The sequence below is a fragment of the Australozyma saopauloensis genome, chromosome 3 (genome assembly GCF_035610405.1).
Source record: "Australozyma saopauloensis chromosome 3, complete sequence".
Classification (NCBI taxonomy): Eukaryota; Fungi; Ascomycota; class Pichiomycetes; order Serinales; family Metschnikowiaceae; genus Australozyma; species Australozyma saopauloensis.
Window position 1 is genome coordinate 1,742,676 of NC_086133.1, and position 20,052 is coordinate 1,762,727.

Consider the following 20,052-nt stretch of genomic DNA (forward strand, 5'->3'; position numbering starts at 1 on the left):
CGCCTGTAGTTGATGTAGTGATAGAGATCTTTTGGAGATGCTACACACTGTTGAACTCAAAAAAGAAAAGGTTCTATTGAGATGTAATTATTAAAGAAATCGAATTTGCAGGAATTTAACCTCTATGTGCGGAGTGTCTCTTAATCTATCTCTAGATTGATTCGAGACAAAATGGCAACGATCTGAATCCATGAAATCCGAGATTCACGAGGACACACAAGTGAAACAAAAAGACTTGAATCAAAAAATGATGGACGAGTCCGGAGTCGAACCGGAGACCTTTCGCATGCTAAGCGAACGCGCTACCAACTACGCCACACGCCCTTCGATGGAGAAAAGTAAGTCGAAGAAAAATATAAATATCAAGCTCTGTTTTACTAGTTAGTGATTCATGAGCCCATGAGCATTTTCAACGATTTCCGAACCAAGAGTCAGTCCATGTCAATTTCCAAGCTAAGAGGTGACAAATTAAAGAGGCCAATCCGTGCCATTCTTAAGAAAAGGGTGCCGAAGGTATTTCGACAACACTCCAATAATTCCTGCAACGTTTCATGAAATTCATCTTCGATTTCAACCAGATGCTCGTTTTGTTTTGTTCGATTCTTTCGGAGTTTAATATCCCTTTGGCCGGCTTTTCACTGATAGAACTAATATGAGCTTTTGCAGTGACATTAACTGCAAAGTAAAGAGCGAAGATTCTCATTCAGTAAACTCGTACGGGCTGATTGAGTAATTTCTCGTAATAGCTTCTTCGAGCTACGACTGTAGTTGCCTCATACTTCTCAGCAAGTTTATCGAAAACACCTTTCGCCCAAATAGTCTCCTCAGTATTGAACAAAAACCATGTTTGATGTATCGTTGATAAATGATCTATATGACATCATCTCAGATAGATAAACGTGCCTATATGCCTATACTTAATGCAGAGTGATCTCATTCGCACTTTAATGTATAGGACTTCACATTTATCAATTAGGTCCAGAAACAACAACGTGATACCATGGCCAATTTTGCTCTTTATCGTTAAAAGCCCGGATTCAACAAGCGTAATTGAACATATCGAGTGCTTGGAAGACTGATTAAGGCACGATTGTGCTTGAAAAGGCTGACTTACTATGGGGTGCATGTATGGCGGCTATCAAATAATGGACAAATCTTGAATTGAATTCGAACCATGAAGGACTAGCTTAAGCGTGATGAGAATTAATTAGCATTAACCGTGATAATAATAGCCAATTCTATGTGTTCTACAATACTACCCCACTGTAAACTTGACAATTGTCTTACATCACAACTCAACTAACCATTGTGGGCCAGACAAGACTCGAGTGCCCCGCAATCCCAGAGGAATATATATAATAAGATTGGAGTCTCAGTAAACTGCAAAACTTCATCACCCTTAATTGTCACAATGGCTCAGAAATCAACTCTTGCAAAAACCGCCCTCGTAATCCGCGCATTCCAGCTCGCCTTCGCAATGCTACAATTTGCATTGGGAATTGTCTGTATATCATATATCTCTCAGAAAGATTGCGCAGTCAACATCATCACGGGTATCTTTGGAATGTTCTACTATTTGGCGGTCTTCTTACCTCCTGTGGTACGGATGCTCTCTCCCGCCGTGGTGTTGGGCTTTGAAATCTGGCTCACTATATGGTGGATTGTGTGTATTGGAGTTGGAGCCCATAATTTCGGGCCTCTTAATTGCTCCTTTTTCATAGGCAAATACGTTACTGGATGCCAAGTTGGTAAAGCTCTCTTGGGGTTGGCGGTCAGTGGCTTCGTGGAGTCTGCGATTACCCTTCTGTTCGTGGTGACATACTTAATTGCGCCATCTTCTGGTAGTTTGAAGGATACTAATGTCATTGAGGTCGGTGCCTTGTCCCGATAGCTTTTCCATTTAATTTTCGGTTAGAAGACTCTAATTTTACTCCAGCCAGGTCTGGCCCCAAACTCGAGTAATTGAATGTAGATTTAAGCGTCTCGAAATTCTAATCTCGATCAGATGCTCCAGAGACTTCTCAAGTATAATGAAGTAGAGAATTTTACCACGAATCTTATCTGAAATGAACCAAAAATTTATCCAGGAACCACAGTTCGGATAGCTTTGTTTGCAACATCGATCGATGAAGTGTGTGTTGAGCTTGATCTGTACTTTCTGCGCCAGTTGCCAGCGAAAAATGTAAAAGGCCCATTTACCACCGCCAAAACGACTTAATGGTGAACTGATGTCACTTTAAACTCCCAAAATTCTAATGCTTCAGATCTGGTAATTTGCGTCATGCGTGCCACGTAGTGGTGTATATAATATGGTTCAAATCATTTCATAAATGCCAATATACCCCAAACCTATCTTAAAAAAACTTCTAAAAAAAGAAGAGGCCAATCGGATTTGCTTCCCAATTGGGCCACTTATGACTGGATCAAAATTGACGTATGCCGAGTGATTTGGAATCTACTAATTGCTATCAATGGTGACTACGCGATTCTACTAGTATCTACTACTCTTTCTTCACACTTAGATTTAAAAATGATTAGAATAACTGATGACAGAACCAAGGCATTTATTTTCCGGTTTGTCCAGATGCTTCTTTCTATTCTCCAATTCTCGTTGGGAATAGTAACTACCATATATGCTGGCAACGCCGATTGTGCCTTCAACATTATTACGGGCATTTTCGGAATGTCCTACTACACAGCCTTATTGTTTCCTTACTTTGTTCGCCGCATGTCGCCAGCCTATATCTTGGGCTCTGAAATCTGGCTCACGGCATGGTGGATTATGTCGCTAGGCATTATGGCGGCAGATTATGGACCCGAAAGTTGTGCCTTACTTCGTGGTAAGTACTTGACCGGATGTGAAACAGGAAAGGCCCTTATGGGCTTGGCAATTAGTGGATTAGTTGAGTCATTGGCTACTCTTCTGTTAGTTCTGATAAAGGTGATCCACCCCATGGTTTCGAATAAAGTCTCGTTATTGAACAAAGGAGTGTTCCAATTAGGTGCAATTTTCCCAACAGCTGATATCAATTGGGTGACAGATGCAGAAAATGCTCATGGTGCGGCCACGGTGGACTCTGAGGAGAATAAGTCATTCGGCAGCTAAATACACCCAGTACCGGTAATCCAATGGGCGATTCAGTTTTGATGAAGGCTATTGGATTTAATTAATGACTTATGAGTGTGGCTCGCCAACAGAATGCGGTTATCTCTGTTTGTCTATGCCACGAGTATTTATGTAGTAATGATTCGTTTTACAATTTCGTTTTTCTCTTGTAGAATCAGAAATGGCTGAATAATTACTTCGCAGCTGAGAGCTGACTGAGTTCAGGTACGTTCATCGCCAACCTGCGTTATTTTGCGTTCTACTCGTAGGTAAGCAAATCGGAATTCTTTGGTGATAGCATATAAGCATAGCATCACTAAGTATTACATCTGGGCGGAACACCATCTGTGTTAAAAAACTTAACATTGCCGTAAGAAAACTAAATTTCTCAATGCCATTTTTCTGTACCCCAATAGCATTCATTATTTTGCACACGGGGACAATGGCATCTTTGAGTGAACAATCTGACTGCGTAGTGTTGATGAGCTAGTTGATCATTTTCTGAATTCTGATACTCGAATGGATTTACCTCTAGTTTAGAGTCTTTATGTCTACGCTACTATCTACCATCTTGCCGTCTTTTGTCCAATCACAATTGCATGGGTTCGAACGTCACCTAGCAGGTTTATATCTCAGTCTCAAGACTAAGAGAGGTTGTCGTTCAAAAACCTGGAATTGACATCCAAAACGTAATATTGGACATTTTTTCTCTCGGAAACTCAAGGAGACGCACATAACTGCTCACGATATGTCCGGGATAAGTATTGGAAAAGGCTTACACATACAAACAATTGAACATCAACATGTCTTTTTTAGTAAACATTCCCCGCGCAGGAATATCCTCCTCGATCGTTGCATTCCAGTCTTTGAGCTTTCATTAAATCATTTCCGAGGAGTATTTTATCTCTCGGTCGAGGACCAAATGTTAGGAGGTGTATTACTATTGAGGTGTAGAGATTAATTAGATCAATACTCGTTGCATTAGATATAAAGAAAAAAAGCTGCTCAAAATCAGACCGGAAACTAATTTCTCCTTCTTTGGTCGTTATAGTCTCGTTATTCACCTTCACAGGTTGCTGCTTGAGGTACCAATTGGTTCATGTTGTATCATAGTCAGAGAAGCAGAAAAATGTTGACTGAAGATACCAGGATCACAAGATTTATTTAAGATTGAAAGTCTTAGTATCTAAAAAATTGTAATGTGACTGGGAAGACAAGGCATTACTTCGAATTTCTTATTCTGACACGGTATTGTACTATTACCGCACAATGACAAAACGTCAGAAAAATACCAAAACAACACCCAACATGAATTTTTTTACTCATACCTATTTGATAAAGCTCATATCAAATTAATGGACCTCTTTTCACCACATAAACTCTCACCCATCTCTGTTCATTCATTCACCTGCCATTTCCTCCAAACCACCCTCCCACTCCGCACCCGTACATCCTCACCCCAATATTCACCACACATATTTTCCACAGAAACACAACCAACACCACTCTCCCAATATGTCCCAGAACAACTCCAAGGACCTGCCAGGCGGCCAAAAAAGGCCGCTAGAAGACAGTTCTGTTGGTGGAGACAACAAGCGTGTCGCCACAGACTCCACTCTGGCTTTTCCCGAAAACGATGGTGCATTGGGCGATATTTTCGATCTGCTGCTGTTTGAAACCCGCACAGGCATTGCAGATGTAGGATATGGGCTGCAGAGTGGCACGGGGCTCGAGTTGCCCGATTTCTTGAACGACAGCAGCGACATTTCTCGGAATGCTTCAGGTCAAACCAAACAAGGTGCACAGGGGTCACAAAGCACCAACAATATCCATTCGTCTTTACAATCATCACATTCTCTGAGTATACCTATGGCAGGCTCGCTTCTGCAGCTGTCTGATGCAAGCAGGGTTCCCAATCCACAACAATATCGGGCACAGCCAAGTGTTCCTCGTACAAACTCTACGCCTCGACTCAATGATAGTAATGCCACCAGCACTGGTGGAGTTTCCACGACCTCGGTGCCTCCTGGAGGTCTATATCACTCTCAATCGACTCTGAGTCTCAACTCTGCCTCTTACCCTAGACAAGGCGCACCAATCAACAATGCTTCATCTAACCGACCAGGAGCAGGGTTGACGTCGCCTTACCGAGCTACGATGCGCTTTGATCCTAAAAGAACATATCCTGGTGCTCGTCCTCCAGCTCCTGCTCAGGGCTCAGGTAGCTACGGATTCCCCTCCCTGGGTGCTCCTAGTAACAACGCTGCTGGCGACAAGGATAAGGCTGAAGACCCTACGAAACTTAATGATGCTTTAGCTGCCGCTGGAGTTGATCTCCAGCGAGAGGAAGAGCTTCTTTCTACGAACTACACGCGCATGCCCATGAACTCCATACAACAGCAAATTGCACAGCGACAGCGTCTGGGATATGTGCCTACAACTCAATTCCTACAGCCATACCACCTTGCCGTTTTCATGAACCGTGTCGGCCGGGAAAATGGAATGGGCCAGAACTTCATGCTTGACACAGAGATGCTAGAGTTCATGTCTAGCGCATGCAAAGAGTGGATATCTAATTTGGTTGCTAAGACTGTGACAATGGCGCGCCACCGTCGAAGAGGCATTCCTGCCCTTAGCAGTACGCCTGGAAATGGCTCCGGAGGCCTGTCGAGTCGCCAGAAGTTCGTGCCCCAGAGTCAACGTTCTGAAGTGTCTAAGGATCTCCGAGAACTTGCCCTAAGGCAAAAAACCCTTGAGGAGAGACGGGTGGAGAAACGTACTGTGCTTGGGCTTGAGCGAACTGGAGAGGTTGCTCCTGAAACATCAAGTAAAGATGGTAACGATGAGACGTTGCACAGGGCAGCCAATGCCACAGCTGCTATGATGACTATGAATCCAGCTCGTAAAAAATATTCGTGGATGACTTCAGGCGCTTCGGGAAGCGGTGTGGATGATTCTAAGGTATCAGCAGGAAAAGACAGTGGTTCTAAACAAAGCGCCCTTATTCTGGCTCGAGGAGATAATGGTTTACGTTTTCGCGAAATCAGAACAGGAAATATGATTACCACAAGAGACTTATTGAGCGTAATTGAGGACGAACGAATGGGCACATCGAAAGCTGTTGTGAAAGGTTATGCAAGACTCAAAGATTAAGGGGTCTTTGTGAATACATCTTCTGCCAAGTCAAAGCCATCATGTACGAATAATAGCAATAACTGCAGTAATAATAATAACAATAACAGAAAAATAATTGCGAGGTAGACATGATGCGCATGAACGGCATTTTTTAAAAATTTTAGAGGCTCGTAAAAGCTCATGTAAGAATTCCGCCTTGCAGCTACGTCTCTATCGAGTTTCGTCACTTTTGCGCTTGGCTCATCCGGTCCAATTGCACACCGTTTCCTTATTAACGAGCATGCTAAATTGCCTCTTTAACTTTCTCGTGACATACCTTAATAAACAATTGGCCATTTTCATTGGAACGTTCATTTTGGATCAGGGCCGCTATCCAATTTCTTACGACATAACCATCGTACCACCATGCACAGAGTGCAGACTGTAAGGGCCCTGAGTCAAAACCCATCAGTTTTTCTCGAAGTTCGTACATGATGAGCTCCTTCGAGGCATTTTTGTTACCTTTTGATGCAAAAGGCAGTTCAATGCACAACGAGACTGCATCTGCCCCTGAGCATAATTGATGAAAACATTGAGTGAACGGTTATTTGCAGGTTATTTGCAGGTAGTCCATCAACTTTAAAATGGCTTTAATTTCAAAGAGCTGAAACCACTTTTATTTTTTAAGATCGAAAGGAATCTCACAAATCGTCTCAGATCCTTCCGCTAAATATCTCAGTACGTTGACATTGGTCACTTTCCATGTTTCGTTGAGGCTCCGGGTAGATCAGGGTTTGCGTGGACCAAATCATTAAACGGTAAAAATACGATTCTTAAACGTTGCTTGTGCAGTCGAGTACCGGCTGGCTTAAGAACAGGAGCAGATACGTATGCAAACCCGTGCAGGAAGCTGCATATGGAGTCTTCGCTTAGACATTCTAAGTTTTTTGCATGCAGGTTAAGAGGCCATAGAAATGACAAGTACGAGTGGAACAAGAGGGACCCTGCCAGCTGAATTCTGATTATTTAAGTCATACAATTTCCCACTGCTGGTAGAGAATTGTGAACTTTTTCAACAATGAGATCAGCAGCAATTGTTCTTGCTCTCGCAAGTCTCGCAAGTTCGGCTACTGTTAGCCAGAACACTCAAAAAGAAGGTTCTTACAGTGATGACAATCTCATTGTGGACCTGGGTGCTTGGTTTTCTATCAGAGATCCGGATGCAATCAACATTGGAAAGGCCAACATTCTGGGTGAGTGGATGGTCGATACCCGTAAAGACTCGGCTAGCTACAAGATCCAGGGTGCATCTTTCGAGAACTCTGGTGGTACCTATCTTTCCCAGGTTGGTGAGAACTTTGACCTTGCAGTAACCCCTACTAAGTTTCTCAACAAGGGTAGATTCTCGGTCAAGGTCAACCACCCTCTGCCTTTTGAAATTACTGCCCAAGACTCTTGGACTAACCTTGGAAACATTGTTGTCGACAACTCTAGATCCAAGACTCAGTCTGTTATTGACTTGACTAAATCGAGTATGAACACCAACAACGGTTCTATCTGTTTAATCAATACTGAGTGGACTCCAGAAGAGCTTCACGGTAATGGTTGTGTTTATGTTGGTGAGAACACTGACCTCATGTTTTATCACGACGCTAACCAAGATTTCTTTGACCCTAACCAATACATCTTCCTCTCTACTGTCACATCCAATTTGAACTTTATGTTCCCAAGTTACGCTGTTACTAAAAGAGCTCAACCTGCCACCAACTTCCCTTACAGAGTGAGAGGATTTGACGTTGGCCAGACCATTAGATTCTCTGGTATGCAAGTTACCTCTATGAGTTTCAACCCTTCGAAGGGAATTCTTACTCTCAGCGCTGGTGAGAGTGACTTCGATAACATTTACTTGGACGTCGGAAAGAACTACGACGAAGAGTACTTCCACTTGGAGGACAATAAACTTACCTACACCGAGTACATGGATTCCTTGCCTGTGCCCCGTGTTTGTAAATGTGACAGATCCTTCCCTTGGGATCCTAACTCGCCTTCTTCTGGTGGCCCAGCTCCTTCCAGTGCTCCTCCAGCTCCTTCCAGCTCTGCTCCAGCTCCTTCCAGCTCTGCTCCAGCTTCGAGCTCTTCTGCCAAGGCCTCTTCCAGCTCTGCTAAGGCTTCTTCCAGCTCTGCTAAGGCTTCTAGCTCTTCCGCTAAGGCTTCCTCCAGCTCTGCTCCAGCCTCTAGCTCTTCTGCAAAGGCTTCCAGCTCTTCTGCTAAGGCCTCTAGCTCTTCCGCTAAGGCCTCTAGCTCTTCCGCTAAGGCTTCCTCCAGCTCTGCTCCAGCCTCTAGCTCTTCTGCTAAGGCCTCTTCCAGCTCTGCTAAGGCTTCTTCCAGCTCTGCTAAGGCTTCTAGCTCTTCCGCTAAGGCTTCCTCTAGCTCTGCTCCAGCCTCTAGCTCTTCTGCTAAGGCCTCTTCCAGCTCTGCTAAGGCTTCTTCCAGCTCTGCTAAGGCTTCTAGCTCTTCCGCTAAGGCTTCCTCCAGCTCTGCTCCAGCCTCTAGCTCTTCTGCTAAGGCTTCCAGCTCTTCTGCTAAGGCCTCTAGCTCTTCCGCTAAGGCTTCCTCCAGCTCTGCTCCAGCCTCTAGCTCTTCTGCTAAGGCTTCCAGCTCTTCTGCTAAGGCTTCCAGCTCTGCTCCAGCCTCTAGCTCTTCTGCTAAGGCTTCCAGCTCTTCTGCTAAGGCTTCCAGCTCTTCTGCTAAGGCTTCTTCCAGTTCTGCCAAGGTCTCTTCCAGCTCCGCCAAGGCCTCTTCTAGCTCTGCTAAGGCTTCCAGCTCTTCTGCTAAGGCCTCTAGCTCTTCCGCTAAGGCTTCCAGCTCTTCCGCTAAGGCTTCTTCCAGTTCTGCCAAGGTCTCTTCCAGCTCCGCCAAGGCCTCTTCTAGCTCCTCAGTCATGTCCAGCTCATCATCCAATTTGTCGGACATCGATGCTATGAGCAGATCGAGAACCCGTGCATCGAATAGCCAATCCAGCTCTGCTTCTGCTTCTGCTAAGCCCTCCAGCTCTGCTTCTGCTTCTGCTTCCGCTGAGCCATCCAGCTCTGTTAAGCCATCTAGCTCTGCTTCTGCTTCCGCTTCCGCTAAGCCATCCAGCTCTGCTAAGCCATCCAGCTCTGCTAAGCCATCCAGCTCTGCTAAGCCATCCAGCTCTGCTAAGCCATCCAGCTCTGCTAAGCCATCCAGCTCTGCTAAGCCATCCAGCTCTGTCAAGCCATCTAGCTCTGCTTCTGCTTCCGCTTCCGCTAAGCCATCCAGCTCTGCTAAGCCATCCAGCTCTGTTAAGCCATCTAGCTCTGCTTCTGCTTCCGCTTCCGCTAAGCCATCCAGCTCTGTCAAGCCATCCAGCTCTGCTAAGCCATCCAGCTCTGCTTCCGCTTCCGCTAAGCCATCTAGCTCTGCTTCTGCTTCTGCTTCTGCTAAGCCATCTAGCTCTGCTTCTGCTTCTGCTTCTGCTAAGCCATCCAGCTCTGCTAAGCCATCTAGCTCCGTTAAGCCATCCAGCTCTGCTTCCGCCTCCTCAGCTTCTTCCGATGCTGATGCCATGAGCAGATCTAGAACTCGTTCGTCCGACAAACCATCTAGCTCCGCTTCCGCCTCCGCTTCTCAATCGTCTGTCGCCCAATCATCTTCTATTTCTTCTACCATTGTTTCTTCTTCCGGAGTTAGTGGAAACTCTCGCTCTCGCAGCAGTGCCTCCACTCTTCCACCAATGTCTTTCCCTAACGGTACCATTACTCATTCGAGTACTTCTGCATCTTCGGGTCCATCCGTTACCCTTCCTTCTGATTCTTCCTCTTTGACTTCTTCCTCCTCTGGAGCTAGTACCACCTCCGATGTGGTTCCTGGCACTACCAGTGGCCAAGACGACGGTACTGCCAGCTTTACTTCTAGCAAGCCAGCTTCTTCTGGAGCTGCCAGCGCTACCAATGGCCAAGACGACGGTGCTGCCAGCGCCACTTCTAGCAAGCTGGCTTCTTCTGGAGCTGCTAGCGCTTCTGGAGCTGCAAGTGCCTCCAACGGTGTCTCTTCGACTTTGACTGGCTCTGCTGTCTCCACTAAATCTGGCTCCTCGGCCGGTTCTCCTGCTGTCTCGACCTTGACTACTCAAGCCACCCTGACATACACCACTCTTGTCACTATTACCTCTTGTGAGGACAACTTGTGTTCTGAAATCACTACCAAGGTCGTTAAGTCTACCATGATTCAACCAACCCTCACTACTGTTACTTTGGCAACAACTGAGATCCACACCGTTTGCCCAGTCGACCACCCTTGTTACGAGACCACCGTTACTCGTGGAGGTCAAGAATCCAAGGCTGTTACTTCTGAGTCCACCAAGACCGTTGTCGAAACAGTTTGTCCAGTCGACCACTCTTGTTACGAGATTACCAGCACCCAAGTTGTCCCTCAGACTACCACCGTTCAATCTGTTGCATACACCACCACCGAAGTCCACACCGTTTGTCCACAAGAGAACGTGTGCCATGAAACTACCGTCACCTACGTTGTTCCATCGGCCACCTCTACTGTTTACGGTACCACTTCTGAGTCTGCTCCAGCTGGCGCTGTCACTACTCAAGGTGGTGTCCAAACCACTTCTACTGCTACCATCGGAGGCTCCTCTAGTGGAAAGCCAGCATCTTCTTCCTCAACTGCCGGTTCTGGAAACGGCTCTGGCGCTTCTAGCACTGCAACTGCTTCTATTGGCAGTTCCGGTGCCAAGTCCAGCATCAGTTTTGCTTTGGCCATCCTTTCTACCTTCTTGTTGTTGTAGATAGGCTTCTTCCACTTTTGATTTACATTTCACCTTCTCATTCACTTTCGCATAATTTTTCGCATATCATCTTCCATGTTTTATTTCCACCACTTTCATCATTCTGACAATTCGCATCAATAAATACCCATTTATTATTACCATCACTGTAGTTGCCTGCAATACTCTGCTCTTTATCCATTTAATGTTCTTGCTTAAGCATACTTTCGTGAATACCAGAGATTGTCCTGAACATCCTCGAAATCCATCCCAGAAGCCAAGAATTGTGACTTGAACGATTAAAGCAATTTCGAAGATTCACACAGGGCATCAATTTCACCGTCAGATAGATGATCCCAGGTGTTCTCTTTGATCACTGTGAATATCTATGTATTTACCATTCTGTGAAGCAGGATACTCGCTTTGAGAATTCCCATTACACAGCCAAAAACTCTAGCTCGACGAGATGTCAAAGTTACTCAATTTTATTGAAATCGAGACCATTGACCGTATTTCGTATCTAGTATCTGTAGTCTACACTGAAGATCCAATAGTGTGTACTACACAGGAAAACCAAAACAATACCTGAACTACTGTAGATACCCCCAAAACAGCACCAAACCCTGTCCAATTGCTCCAAATATAATGGATTTCTCTCTATCAACGCTCTACAATGCGTTTGATATCGAAAAGTCGTACGAATACGACGAACTGGCCACAGAATCTCGAATGGATGCATTTACAACAGCAGTGGCTTTAACTCCCGAATCCTTGGTCACAAACGCCGAGCTTTTGGAGGAGGTCATTGAGATGGCACACGCATTTCCTCAACTTCCAAGCGCGCGCCAAAAACAACTCACATACTTGGTTTCGTCGTCGTTTACTGCGGTGTGTATCCATTGCAGAAATGCCATAGATTCAGGCGACTTTGTGGACTCGGCAGAGATGATCAAGCAGCAGATGGAGCGCTATGGCTATTTGCTTTTCGTAGTTCTAAGTTATTTGGGAAAAGAGGACTTTCCAGGCACTGGAAGCGGTGTTTCTTCGTACAAACAGAAACAGGGCTCTGCGAAGTGGAAGAGCAATTGCACACTGGTAGAGGAGGTTCTCGATGCTGTAATTGTGTGTTTTAAGCTCCCGCTTTCGCGATTGTTTGTCACTACACCCGAACGTAATCTGTACCTCGATATGTTCATCAGAACTATATTCCACTTGATGGAGCTCCCGGAACGTATGAAGTCCAATAACACAAAAGTGCTAATGTTCCGTGCTATCTGTGAATCTGTGATTAACCAGTCAATGGGTTTGACTGTTCAGAACTGTATTGTCCAATGCTTAACATATTATATTCACCTGCCACCCTACATGGCAGAACTTCTACATACCTTAGACGAGCGCCATGGCCACAGCGCACTCACAGAAGAGCTTTTGCGTGAGCTCAGCACAATGGAGTTCAACGCGAATGATGCAAATGGCCCAAAAGCCGTTTCTGAGTTTTTGATTAAACTCTCTGAAATGAGTCCAAGGCTTATTCTCAAGCAGATGTCTACCACAGCTCAGCTTCTTGACAATAGCAACTATACCCTTAGATGCTCGGTTGTAGAGACTTGTGGCAATATTGTCGTCGATATCCTAAAAACAGACGCAAACGCAGATTCAGCAGGAGACGACCATGAATCCAACGTAGCCTCGCAGGTCGATGGCCTCATCAGCTTACTCCAGGAACGGTTCTTGGACAGAAATCCCTTTGTACGTACTAAGGCAATCCAAGCAATGGTCAAGATTTTTTCTTTGCCTGCTCGTATGCCAAAACGACGCCATGCGGTCATGCTTATTGCGCTGCGATCTTTAGAAGATAGAACCACTCTTGTGCGCAGAAATTCGATCAAGTTGATGTACAAGCTTCTCCTCACACATCCTTTCTCTGCCACTCATGGATCACAGTTGGTCGAGTCTGTCTGGCAAAAGCGATTAGAAGAAGTCAACAAAGAGCTTGAGAAGTACATGCCGGCAAATGGGAATGCTATGCTTGATAGCTTAAAAAATGCAGCAGAGGACGATGAAAACAACGATAAACCTGAAGATGATGAAATGGATCCTGAAGATGGCGAAGCAGCAGAGGAGGGAGATGAAGAAAACGATAGCGACAGTGCTATTGACGAGTCGCAAGACAAAATGGATGTTGATTCCGAACCTGATGCTCCCCTTCCAGAATTGCCCAACCTCCTGCTTCAGGAGAGAACTATCATTATTAAAGCCAAACTCACTCAACAATACTACCTTGATGCTTTACTGTTCATTGAAGCGGCTCAAAAAGGAGCCGAGGTGGCATCCAAGCTTCTATTCTCTAAAAACAGAAACGAAGTTTTAGAGTCCATGGACTATCTAGTCTTAGCGGATGCTCATGGAATTAAGAATGCCAACGACGGTATTCACAAAATGCTTCATCTAGTGTGGATGAAGGGTCTGTCGGACGAAGGAAAATCCATTTCGTCTCATCTAATTGACTGCTACAAAAATTTGTTTCTCACGGCTCCAGAGGATGTTACCGCTTCTCAGAGTGCTGCAATCATAGCCAAAAACCTAATCGGCCTCACGATAAATGCTTCGGTGGCCGATCTAGCCTCGCTTGAAAAGCTTTTATGTATGATGTATGAGAAGAGCATGATTGTTCCAGAGGTGCTCAAAGTCTTATGGCACATTTACAACAAGGCTGGCTCTGGTGAAGCTTCTCCTGAATTCTCCGTCGAATTTGTTCATGGCTCAGTTATAATCTTGGGTATGCTAGCTCTGGCGAATCGTCTGATTGTCCAAATGGGCGTCGACTCACTACTTCGAGTTGGTTTAGGAGAGTGTGGGAAAAACGATATGATTTTATGCAAAAACACTTGCTCGATCTTGCTGAAGATTGTTCCCGCTGGTGGTAAAATTTCAGTTGCGAATAAGTTTGCTCAGGAGGAAGATGCTGTCAAATCGCTTCGGGATGTTTTATTTCTACAAACTGATAGTCCTGATTGGTACAGCGCAGCGGAGCAATGTATCATAGCTCTATTTAAGATTTCTCCAAGTCCAGAAGAAACGTTCTCTGAGATTTTGGCATCGAAAGCCATGCAAGCTTTTGACGAGGATATCCTGGGTGAAAACCAGATGATCAGGCTTTCCCAACTTTTGTTTATTGTTGGTCATGTTGCCATGAAATCAATTGAGTATCTCGAGAAGCTCGAAACCCAATTTAAAAAACAGAAACATGAGACAGAATCCAAGACAAAAGATAAGAAGGAAGAAGATGAGAATGAGCTAGAGATGATTGGAGGTACATCGGAGGATGACTTCACAGATGCAGTCATTTTCATAAAAGAAAAGGAACTTCTCTATGGAGAGCATTCAATTTTGGCCAAGTTTGGACCCATGGTGCTGACAATATGCAAAAACAGTAAAGAATACAACAATGAGACACTCCAGCGCAGCGCCGTCCTTTGCCTTTCGAAGTTGATGTGTGTTTCGTCTAAGTTCTGCGAAGAAAACCTCCCTCTTCTTATTACAATAATGGAGAAATCGCCAGACCCCATCATTCGATGCAACTGTGTGCTTGGTCTCGGTGATATGGCGGTGTGTTTCAACAATTTAGTGGACGAGAATACAGATTTCTTGTATAGACGTCTCACTGACGAGAACATCATGGTACAAAGAACCTGTTTGATGACTGTGACATTTTTGATCTTAGCAGGCCAAGTCAAAGTGAAGGGCCAACTTTCTTCGATGGCAAAATGTCTTGAACACGAGGACCAAGGTATCAGCGATATGTGTAAATTGTTCTTTACCGAGTTGGCTACAAAAGATAATGCTATCTACAATGGGTTTATCGATATATTTAGTGGATTGTCGAACGACGAAACCCTAGAGAAGGACGCAAGAAAGAGGATCATCAAATTTTTGGTGGGATTCATCGAGAAGGAGAAACATCAGAAGCAGCTCTCGGACAAACTCTTGGTTCGGTTGAATAAGTGTGAATCTGAAAGAGAGTGGGATGATGTTGCATATGTCTTGACTACTATTCCTTACAAAAATGACACTATCACGCAGGCTATTGAAAACGGATACAAGATGGTCCTGGCCCGAGACTAGGTGTACAAAAATACTGGTTAATAGTTGACGAATCCATTACGAACGAATCTATAACTTTGAAGTAGGTTCTGAATTGTCTCGGAGACTCGTCAAAAATACGAATGAAATTTCAGCGAAGCATCAAATCAGTCAATTAGATTATTGTAGAGGAGCAGAGGCCAGGAAGCGAGACGCCCAAACGCCCAGATCATGAAATTTGATCATGGATACTTCAGATTTGCTATAAATGCCTCAAATTGTTCTGTCTCATTGGTGATATCGAATCGAAGCTGCACATAAAATGAACGCCATGTTTCATCATATCCGATTTGGATTCCATAAAAATTATCGGACCGAATGAGGAAATTTTCATTTCAGTGGTTTTGATTTTAGTCCCACTCAATCCACTCAATTACTCTTGTGGCGCCCAAATAGGCAATGACCTGAAACACCTATCTACACACCCACGTAAACGGCTGAATATAAAAGGAGCAAGAATTTCTAAAGAAGTTTTTCTATCATTAAACACAAATCAATAACTATGGCCGCTCAAACTACCTCTTCCTCTTCCAAAAAGTCTTCCGGAAAGATTAACACCGACAACTGGGACTATGACCGCAACTGTGGATGGGTGGCATCCTGTGTGATTGTATAATTCAATCAACTTTTTTTTCATACCGAATTGTAGTATTGATAGAAGTGAGCGATTGCGACATGATAAAACTTAAATGTAGTATTGTTAGATACGAGTGGTAGCGATAAACCTGTCTTAGAGTCACTCAAGAACCAGGAGAAGGAAAGTGGGAAATTCTGAAATGAAAATTAATTTCGTTGAGATATTTACCCAGAATTCGCAAGTATCCTTGACCAGATGTAAAATTTGCAATTAATATCCGTGCTAACAGAGGTATCACGAATTGAGTTGAACGAACGAATTTTCTCAATAACTCAAGCAAAGCTCTTAAAAATGAACTTTAAAAATATCAACTACAAGCTCTTCAAATTTCTTTTAAAAAGGCTTTCTTGGTATGCAGATAGTCTTACTCTAGACATCTATCATGCCCAATGAAACCATCTAAAAAAAAAATTCAACTAATAATAAAGTCTATTAGTAATTTTCAATTACTTCCACAACCAATTTCACACTTATTCTTCTGAATCAGTTTCCGCAATTACTCACTTGCCATATCGCTAAATCCGGGGTAAATTGCTTCTATCCTACCATCATCCAGATCCACATCCACACACTATGATCGCAGTCATCCAGAGGGCAATTGCCCAGATGCTGGCTCAGACAGGCTTGGATGAGGCCAGCTTCAAGGTTTTGTTGTGCACAGTGCTCTCGTTCCCGTTCAGTCTGGTTTTCAAACGGTTGCCAGATCAAAAGTACACCTTGAAGAACTTGTATGTGGTGTCTGTGTCGATGTTTTATATTTTTGGGATCTTGGATTTGGGGCTGGAAGTGCTCACGCTTCTTGTTTCTCTGTTTGGGTGCTATTTCATCACCAGATACATAAGAACAAGCCTGATGCCATGGGTTAATTTTCTCTTTTTGATGCTGCATTTGGCGTACAGCCACCTCAATGCGCAGTTCTTCAACACCCAAGACTTGTCTCGGCTCGACCTCACGGGCGCACAGATGGTGTTGGTGATGAAGTTGTCTGCTTTTGGCTGGAACGTCCATGACGGAAAGGTGAACGAGCTGCCTTCAGACTATACCCGTAGTCGGGCCATCAGAAAACATCCCAACATTCTTCCATTCATGGGCTATGTTCTCTTTTATCCGGCGCTTTTGACAGGCCCCGCCTTTGACTTTGTGGACTACGACAAGTTCATCCATTCCACCCTTTTCGATGATGTTCCTGAAGACAAACGTCCTGGCCGCAGCAGAAAGCGTAGAATCCCCAAGAGTGGCAAGCAGGCTTTGTCTAAGGTCTTGCAGGGGTTCTTTTTCGCAGGGTTGTTCGTTGTGATCCCACAGTACGTCAATTTGGACCTGGCCTTAAGCTCGTCCTTCGTAACAGACCATGGCTTCTTCTACCGTATTTTTTACTTGTGGATTTTGGGCTTCACCCACCGGTTGAAGTACTACACAATTTGGCTTATTGCCGAGGGTGCTTGCATCTTGTGTGGTATTGGCTACAACGGCTACGACTCAAAGACAGACACTTTCAAATGGAACCGCGTGCAGAACATCGACCCCTGGACTTTCGAAACGGGCCAAAATGTGCACGTGTGTCTCGAGGCTTGGAACATGAACACTAACAAGTGGTTGAAACACTACGTCTACAGTCGCTTGGCTAAAAAGGGAAAGAAACCAGGCTTCAAGAGTACTCTCTTCACATTTGTGACCAGTGCCTTCTGGCATGGAACTCGCCCCGGTTACTACTTGACTTTTGTGATGGGCGCCATGATCCAAACAGCTGGTAAGATCTATCGTCGCAACCTTCGCCCTATTTTCTTGGAAGCCGACGGAGTTACTCCAAAACCCACGAAAAAACTCTACGATGTTGTCTGCTGGTTAGTCACACAGTTGGCGTTTGGGTTTGTTGTCCAACCATTTGTCATTCTTAACTTCGGAAGGTCTCTTCAATGCTGGGCCACAGTCTATTTCTATGTGCCTCTAGGAATTGGTCTCACGCTATTCCTTTTCAAGGGTCCATACAAGAAGCAGGTTGTTGGTTTGTGCAAGAGCCTTGCTCCACAGAAACCAGTACCTATCAAGGAGAGTGGGTTGAACGAGAAGGAAGCAGAGGTTATCCAAGCTGCAGTGGAGAAAGCGCTCGCGCGCGAGAGCAACTATTCGACCTTGGGAGTTCCGCCTTTGGATGTGTTGGAGGATGCAACCAAGGAGGAGCTCGAGGAGGAGCTCAGGGACTTTGCCGACACCTGGACTTCGTTCCGCGGCCGCAAAGGTTCGTTCAGTAATGATTTTGACGGGTTGAAGGATGCATACAACAACTTCACTTCCGAGCTCAATGAGATCATCAACAGCAAGAAGGACGAGCTTCAAGAGACCAAGAACGCCATGAAGGCACAAGGAAAGGGCGAGTAGCTCTGCATTGAGTAACCATGCAACCACTCGAACAAGTTCAATTGGACGCTAAGACATATTTCTAACCATTTCTGAATTTACAATAAGATACTCATCAGATCAGAGCCAAGACCCCGAGTCTCGGCCATGTGTACTTACTAAACACAAACACGGACACAAAGCTATCAGTGAAACCAATAAACTCGTAAAATAACAACCCAATATCGTCATTGGCTTCCCTCCTAAAATTTCATAGAACTTCATTCCCTCTTTTATCTTCCTAGCCGTGCGCCACTGGCGGTGGCCAATTGATGTCATTTTTCACAGCCACCAGTCTTATCTTTTCCATCAGTAGCCCACACTTCCCCCATCAAACCGCCACCACCATGCAAAAAAATAGCAAAAAACCACAAGAGTACAATCTTGTCACCTGAAAAATCAATCAAAAATAAAAAAAACCGTCTCTTTTCGCCAATTTCTGCCAATACTGTCTACCCACCACTAAGGGCATATTAGCCCCAACTACGTGTACTGCAGACAACCAGATTGCTACCTACTACTATAATCCCCGATTCGTACAAACCATCCCACCTCACACCTACCACTTTTCTTTTCCCCAGTGCCCACAATGTTACGCTACGCCAGGGCTCTCAACCACATCAGACCGATCCAGCCAATCGCAAGATGTCTCTCCACATCTGTGCCTCCCGTCACCAACAAGCCTCCAACAGGAATCGTGTTCATGAACATGGGAGGACCGGCCAAAAGCGAAGACACCTACGACTTTCTCCGGCGTCTTTTCCAGGACGGCGATTTGATCCCCCTTGGCCCCTTCCAGCTGATCGTGGGAAAACTCATTGCCAAGCGCCGTACACCTGAAATCACAGAGAAGTACAACGAGATTGGAGGCGGTTCTCCGATCAGATACTGGTCCGAGTACCAGTGCGAGCGTGTGTGCAAGAGACTCGACGAGATTTGTCCCGAGTCGGCCCCTCACAAGCCATATGTGGCCTTCAGATACGCTCGTCCCTTGACCGAGGAGACGTTGGAGCAGATGAAGAAGGATGGCGTGAAGAGAGCCGTGGCCTTTTCGCAGTACCCGCAATGGTCTGCGCTGACGTCCGCCTCGTCCGTGCACGAGCTTTTCCGTCAGACGCAGGTGGTGGATCCCGAGAGATCCATTCTGTGGACGATGATCGATAGATGGCCCAAGGCCAAGTGTTTGGTAGACCCTTTCGCCAAGCTCATCCAACAGAAGCTCGATGAGTTCCCAGAGGACATCAGAGACAAGGTTGTGATCATGTTCTCTGCCCACTCTTTGCCCATGCAGATCGTCAACAGAGGAGACTCATACCCTGCTGAGGTGGCTGCCTCCGTATACGCCGTCATGGAGAAATTGAAGTTCAAGAACCCTTACAGATTGGTTTGGCAGTCCAAGGTGGGCCCCAAGGCCTGGTTGGGCGGTGCCACCTCCACCATCGTCGAAAAGTTGGAGACCAGAGACTCCATCCCCGGTTTTGTGCTCGTGCCAATTGCATTTACCTCCGACCATATTGAGACCTTGCATGAGATTGATATTGAGCTCATGGAGGAGGTCAAGAACCCACAAAAGATCAAGCGTGCAGACTCGTTGAACGACAACGAGGAGTTCATCCTGGGCCTCGCCGACTTGGTCAAGGACCACTTGAAGTCCGGTGAGTTGTACTCCAACCAGATGGAGCTTGATTGGGAGCTCAGTAAGGACTACACTTCCAACACCTTCTCCCACCCTAGAGAATTATTTGGCGACCATCAGGGTGACGCCAAGTAATCTTTTCAAAAGTTATAAAGTGAATTATTCGGACTTTTACTCTGTATATAGAAATTAGAGGAAAAAACCTGTTATTATGCATG

At 45.1% G+C, this 20,052-nt stretch overlaps 6 protein-coding genes and 1 non-coding gene across 7 annotated transcripts; 6 read left to right on the forward strand and 1 right to left on the reverse strand.

The window, feature by feature from the left end:
• Positions 1–251: 251 nt before the first annotated feature.
• PUMCH_002913 lies at positions 252–324 on the reverse strand. The gene has a single exon. It is a non-coding gene; the product is annotated as a tRNA-Ala (tRNA).
• Positions 325–2,530: 2,206 nt separating this feature from the next.
• On the forward strand, positions 2,531–3,106 carry PUMCH_002914 (uncharacterized protein; the record flags this gene model as incomplete). The annotated part of the gene is made up of 1 exon (XM_063021905.1): positions 2,531–3,106. The coding sequence occupies one exon, from the start codon at positions 2,531–2,533 to the stop codon at positions 3,104–3,106; it is 576 nt and encodes a 191-aa protein (XP_062877975.1).
• A 1,515-nt stretch (positions 3,107–4,621) lies between these two features.
• Positions 4,622–6,259, forward strand: PUMCH_002915 (uncharacterized protein; the record flags this gene model as incomplete). The annotated part of the gene is made up of 1 exon (XM_063021906.1): positions 4,622–6,259. One exon carries the CDS (start codon positions 4,622–4,624, stop codon positions 6,257–6,259), a length of 1,638 nt encoding a protein of 545 aa, XP_062877976.1.
• A 1,039-nt stretch (positions 6,260–7,298) lies between these two features.
• On the forward strand, positions 7,299–11,042 carry PUMCH_002916 (uncharacterized protein; the record flags this gene model as incomplete). Its single annotated transcript, XM_063021907.1, has 1 exon — positions 7,299–11,042. The coding sequence occupies one exon, from the start codon at positions 7,299–7,301 to the stop codon at positions 11,040–11,042; it is 3,744 nt and encodes a 1,247-aa protein (XP_062877977.1).
• A 624-nt stretch (positions 11,043–11,666) lies between these two features.
• Positions 11,667–15,146, forward strand: PUMCH_002917 (uncharacterized protein; the record flags this gene model as incomplete). Its single annotated transcript, XM_063021908.1, has 1 exon — positions 11,667–15,146. One exon carries the CDS (start codon positions 11,667–11,669, stop codon positions 15,144–15,146), a length of 3,480 nt encoding a protein of 1,159 aa, XP_062877978.1.
• Positions 15,147–16,374: 1,228 nt separating this feature from the next.
• PUMCH_002918 (uncharacterized protein) lies at positions 16,375–18,180 on the forward strand (the record flags this gene model as incomplete). The annotated part of the gene is made up of 1 exon (XM_063021909.1): positions 16,375–18,180. The coding sequence occupies one exon, from the start codon at positions 16,375–16,377 to the stop codon at positions 18,178–18,180; it is 1,806 nt and encodes a 601-aa protein (XP_062877979.1).
• A 607-nt stretch (positions 18,181–18,787) lies between these two features.
• On the forward strand, positions 18,788–19,969 carry PUMCH_002919 (uncharacterized protein; the record flags this gene model as incomplete). Its single annotated transcript, XM_063021910.1, has 1 exon — positions 18,788–19,969. The coding sequence occupies one exon, from the start codon at positions 18,788–18,790 to the stop codon at positions 19,967–19,969; it is 1,182 nt and encodes a 393-aa protein (XP_062877980.1).
• Between the last annotated feature and the right edge of the window lie 83 nt (positions 19,970–20,052).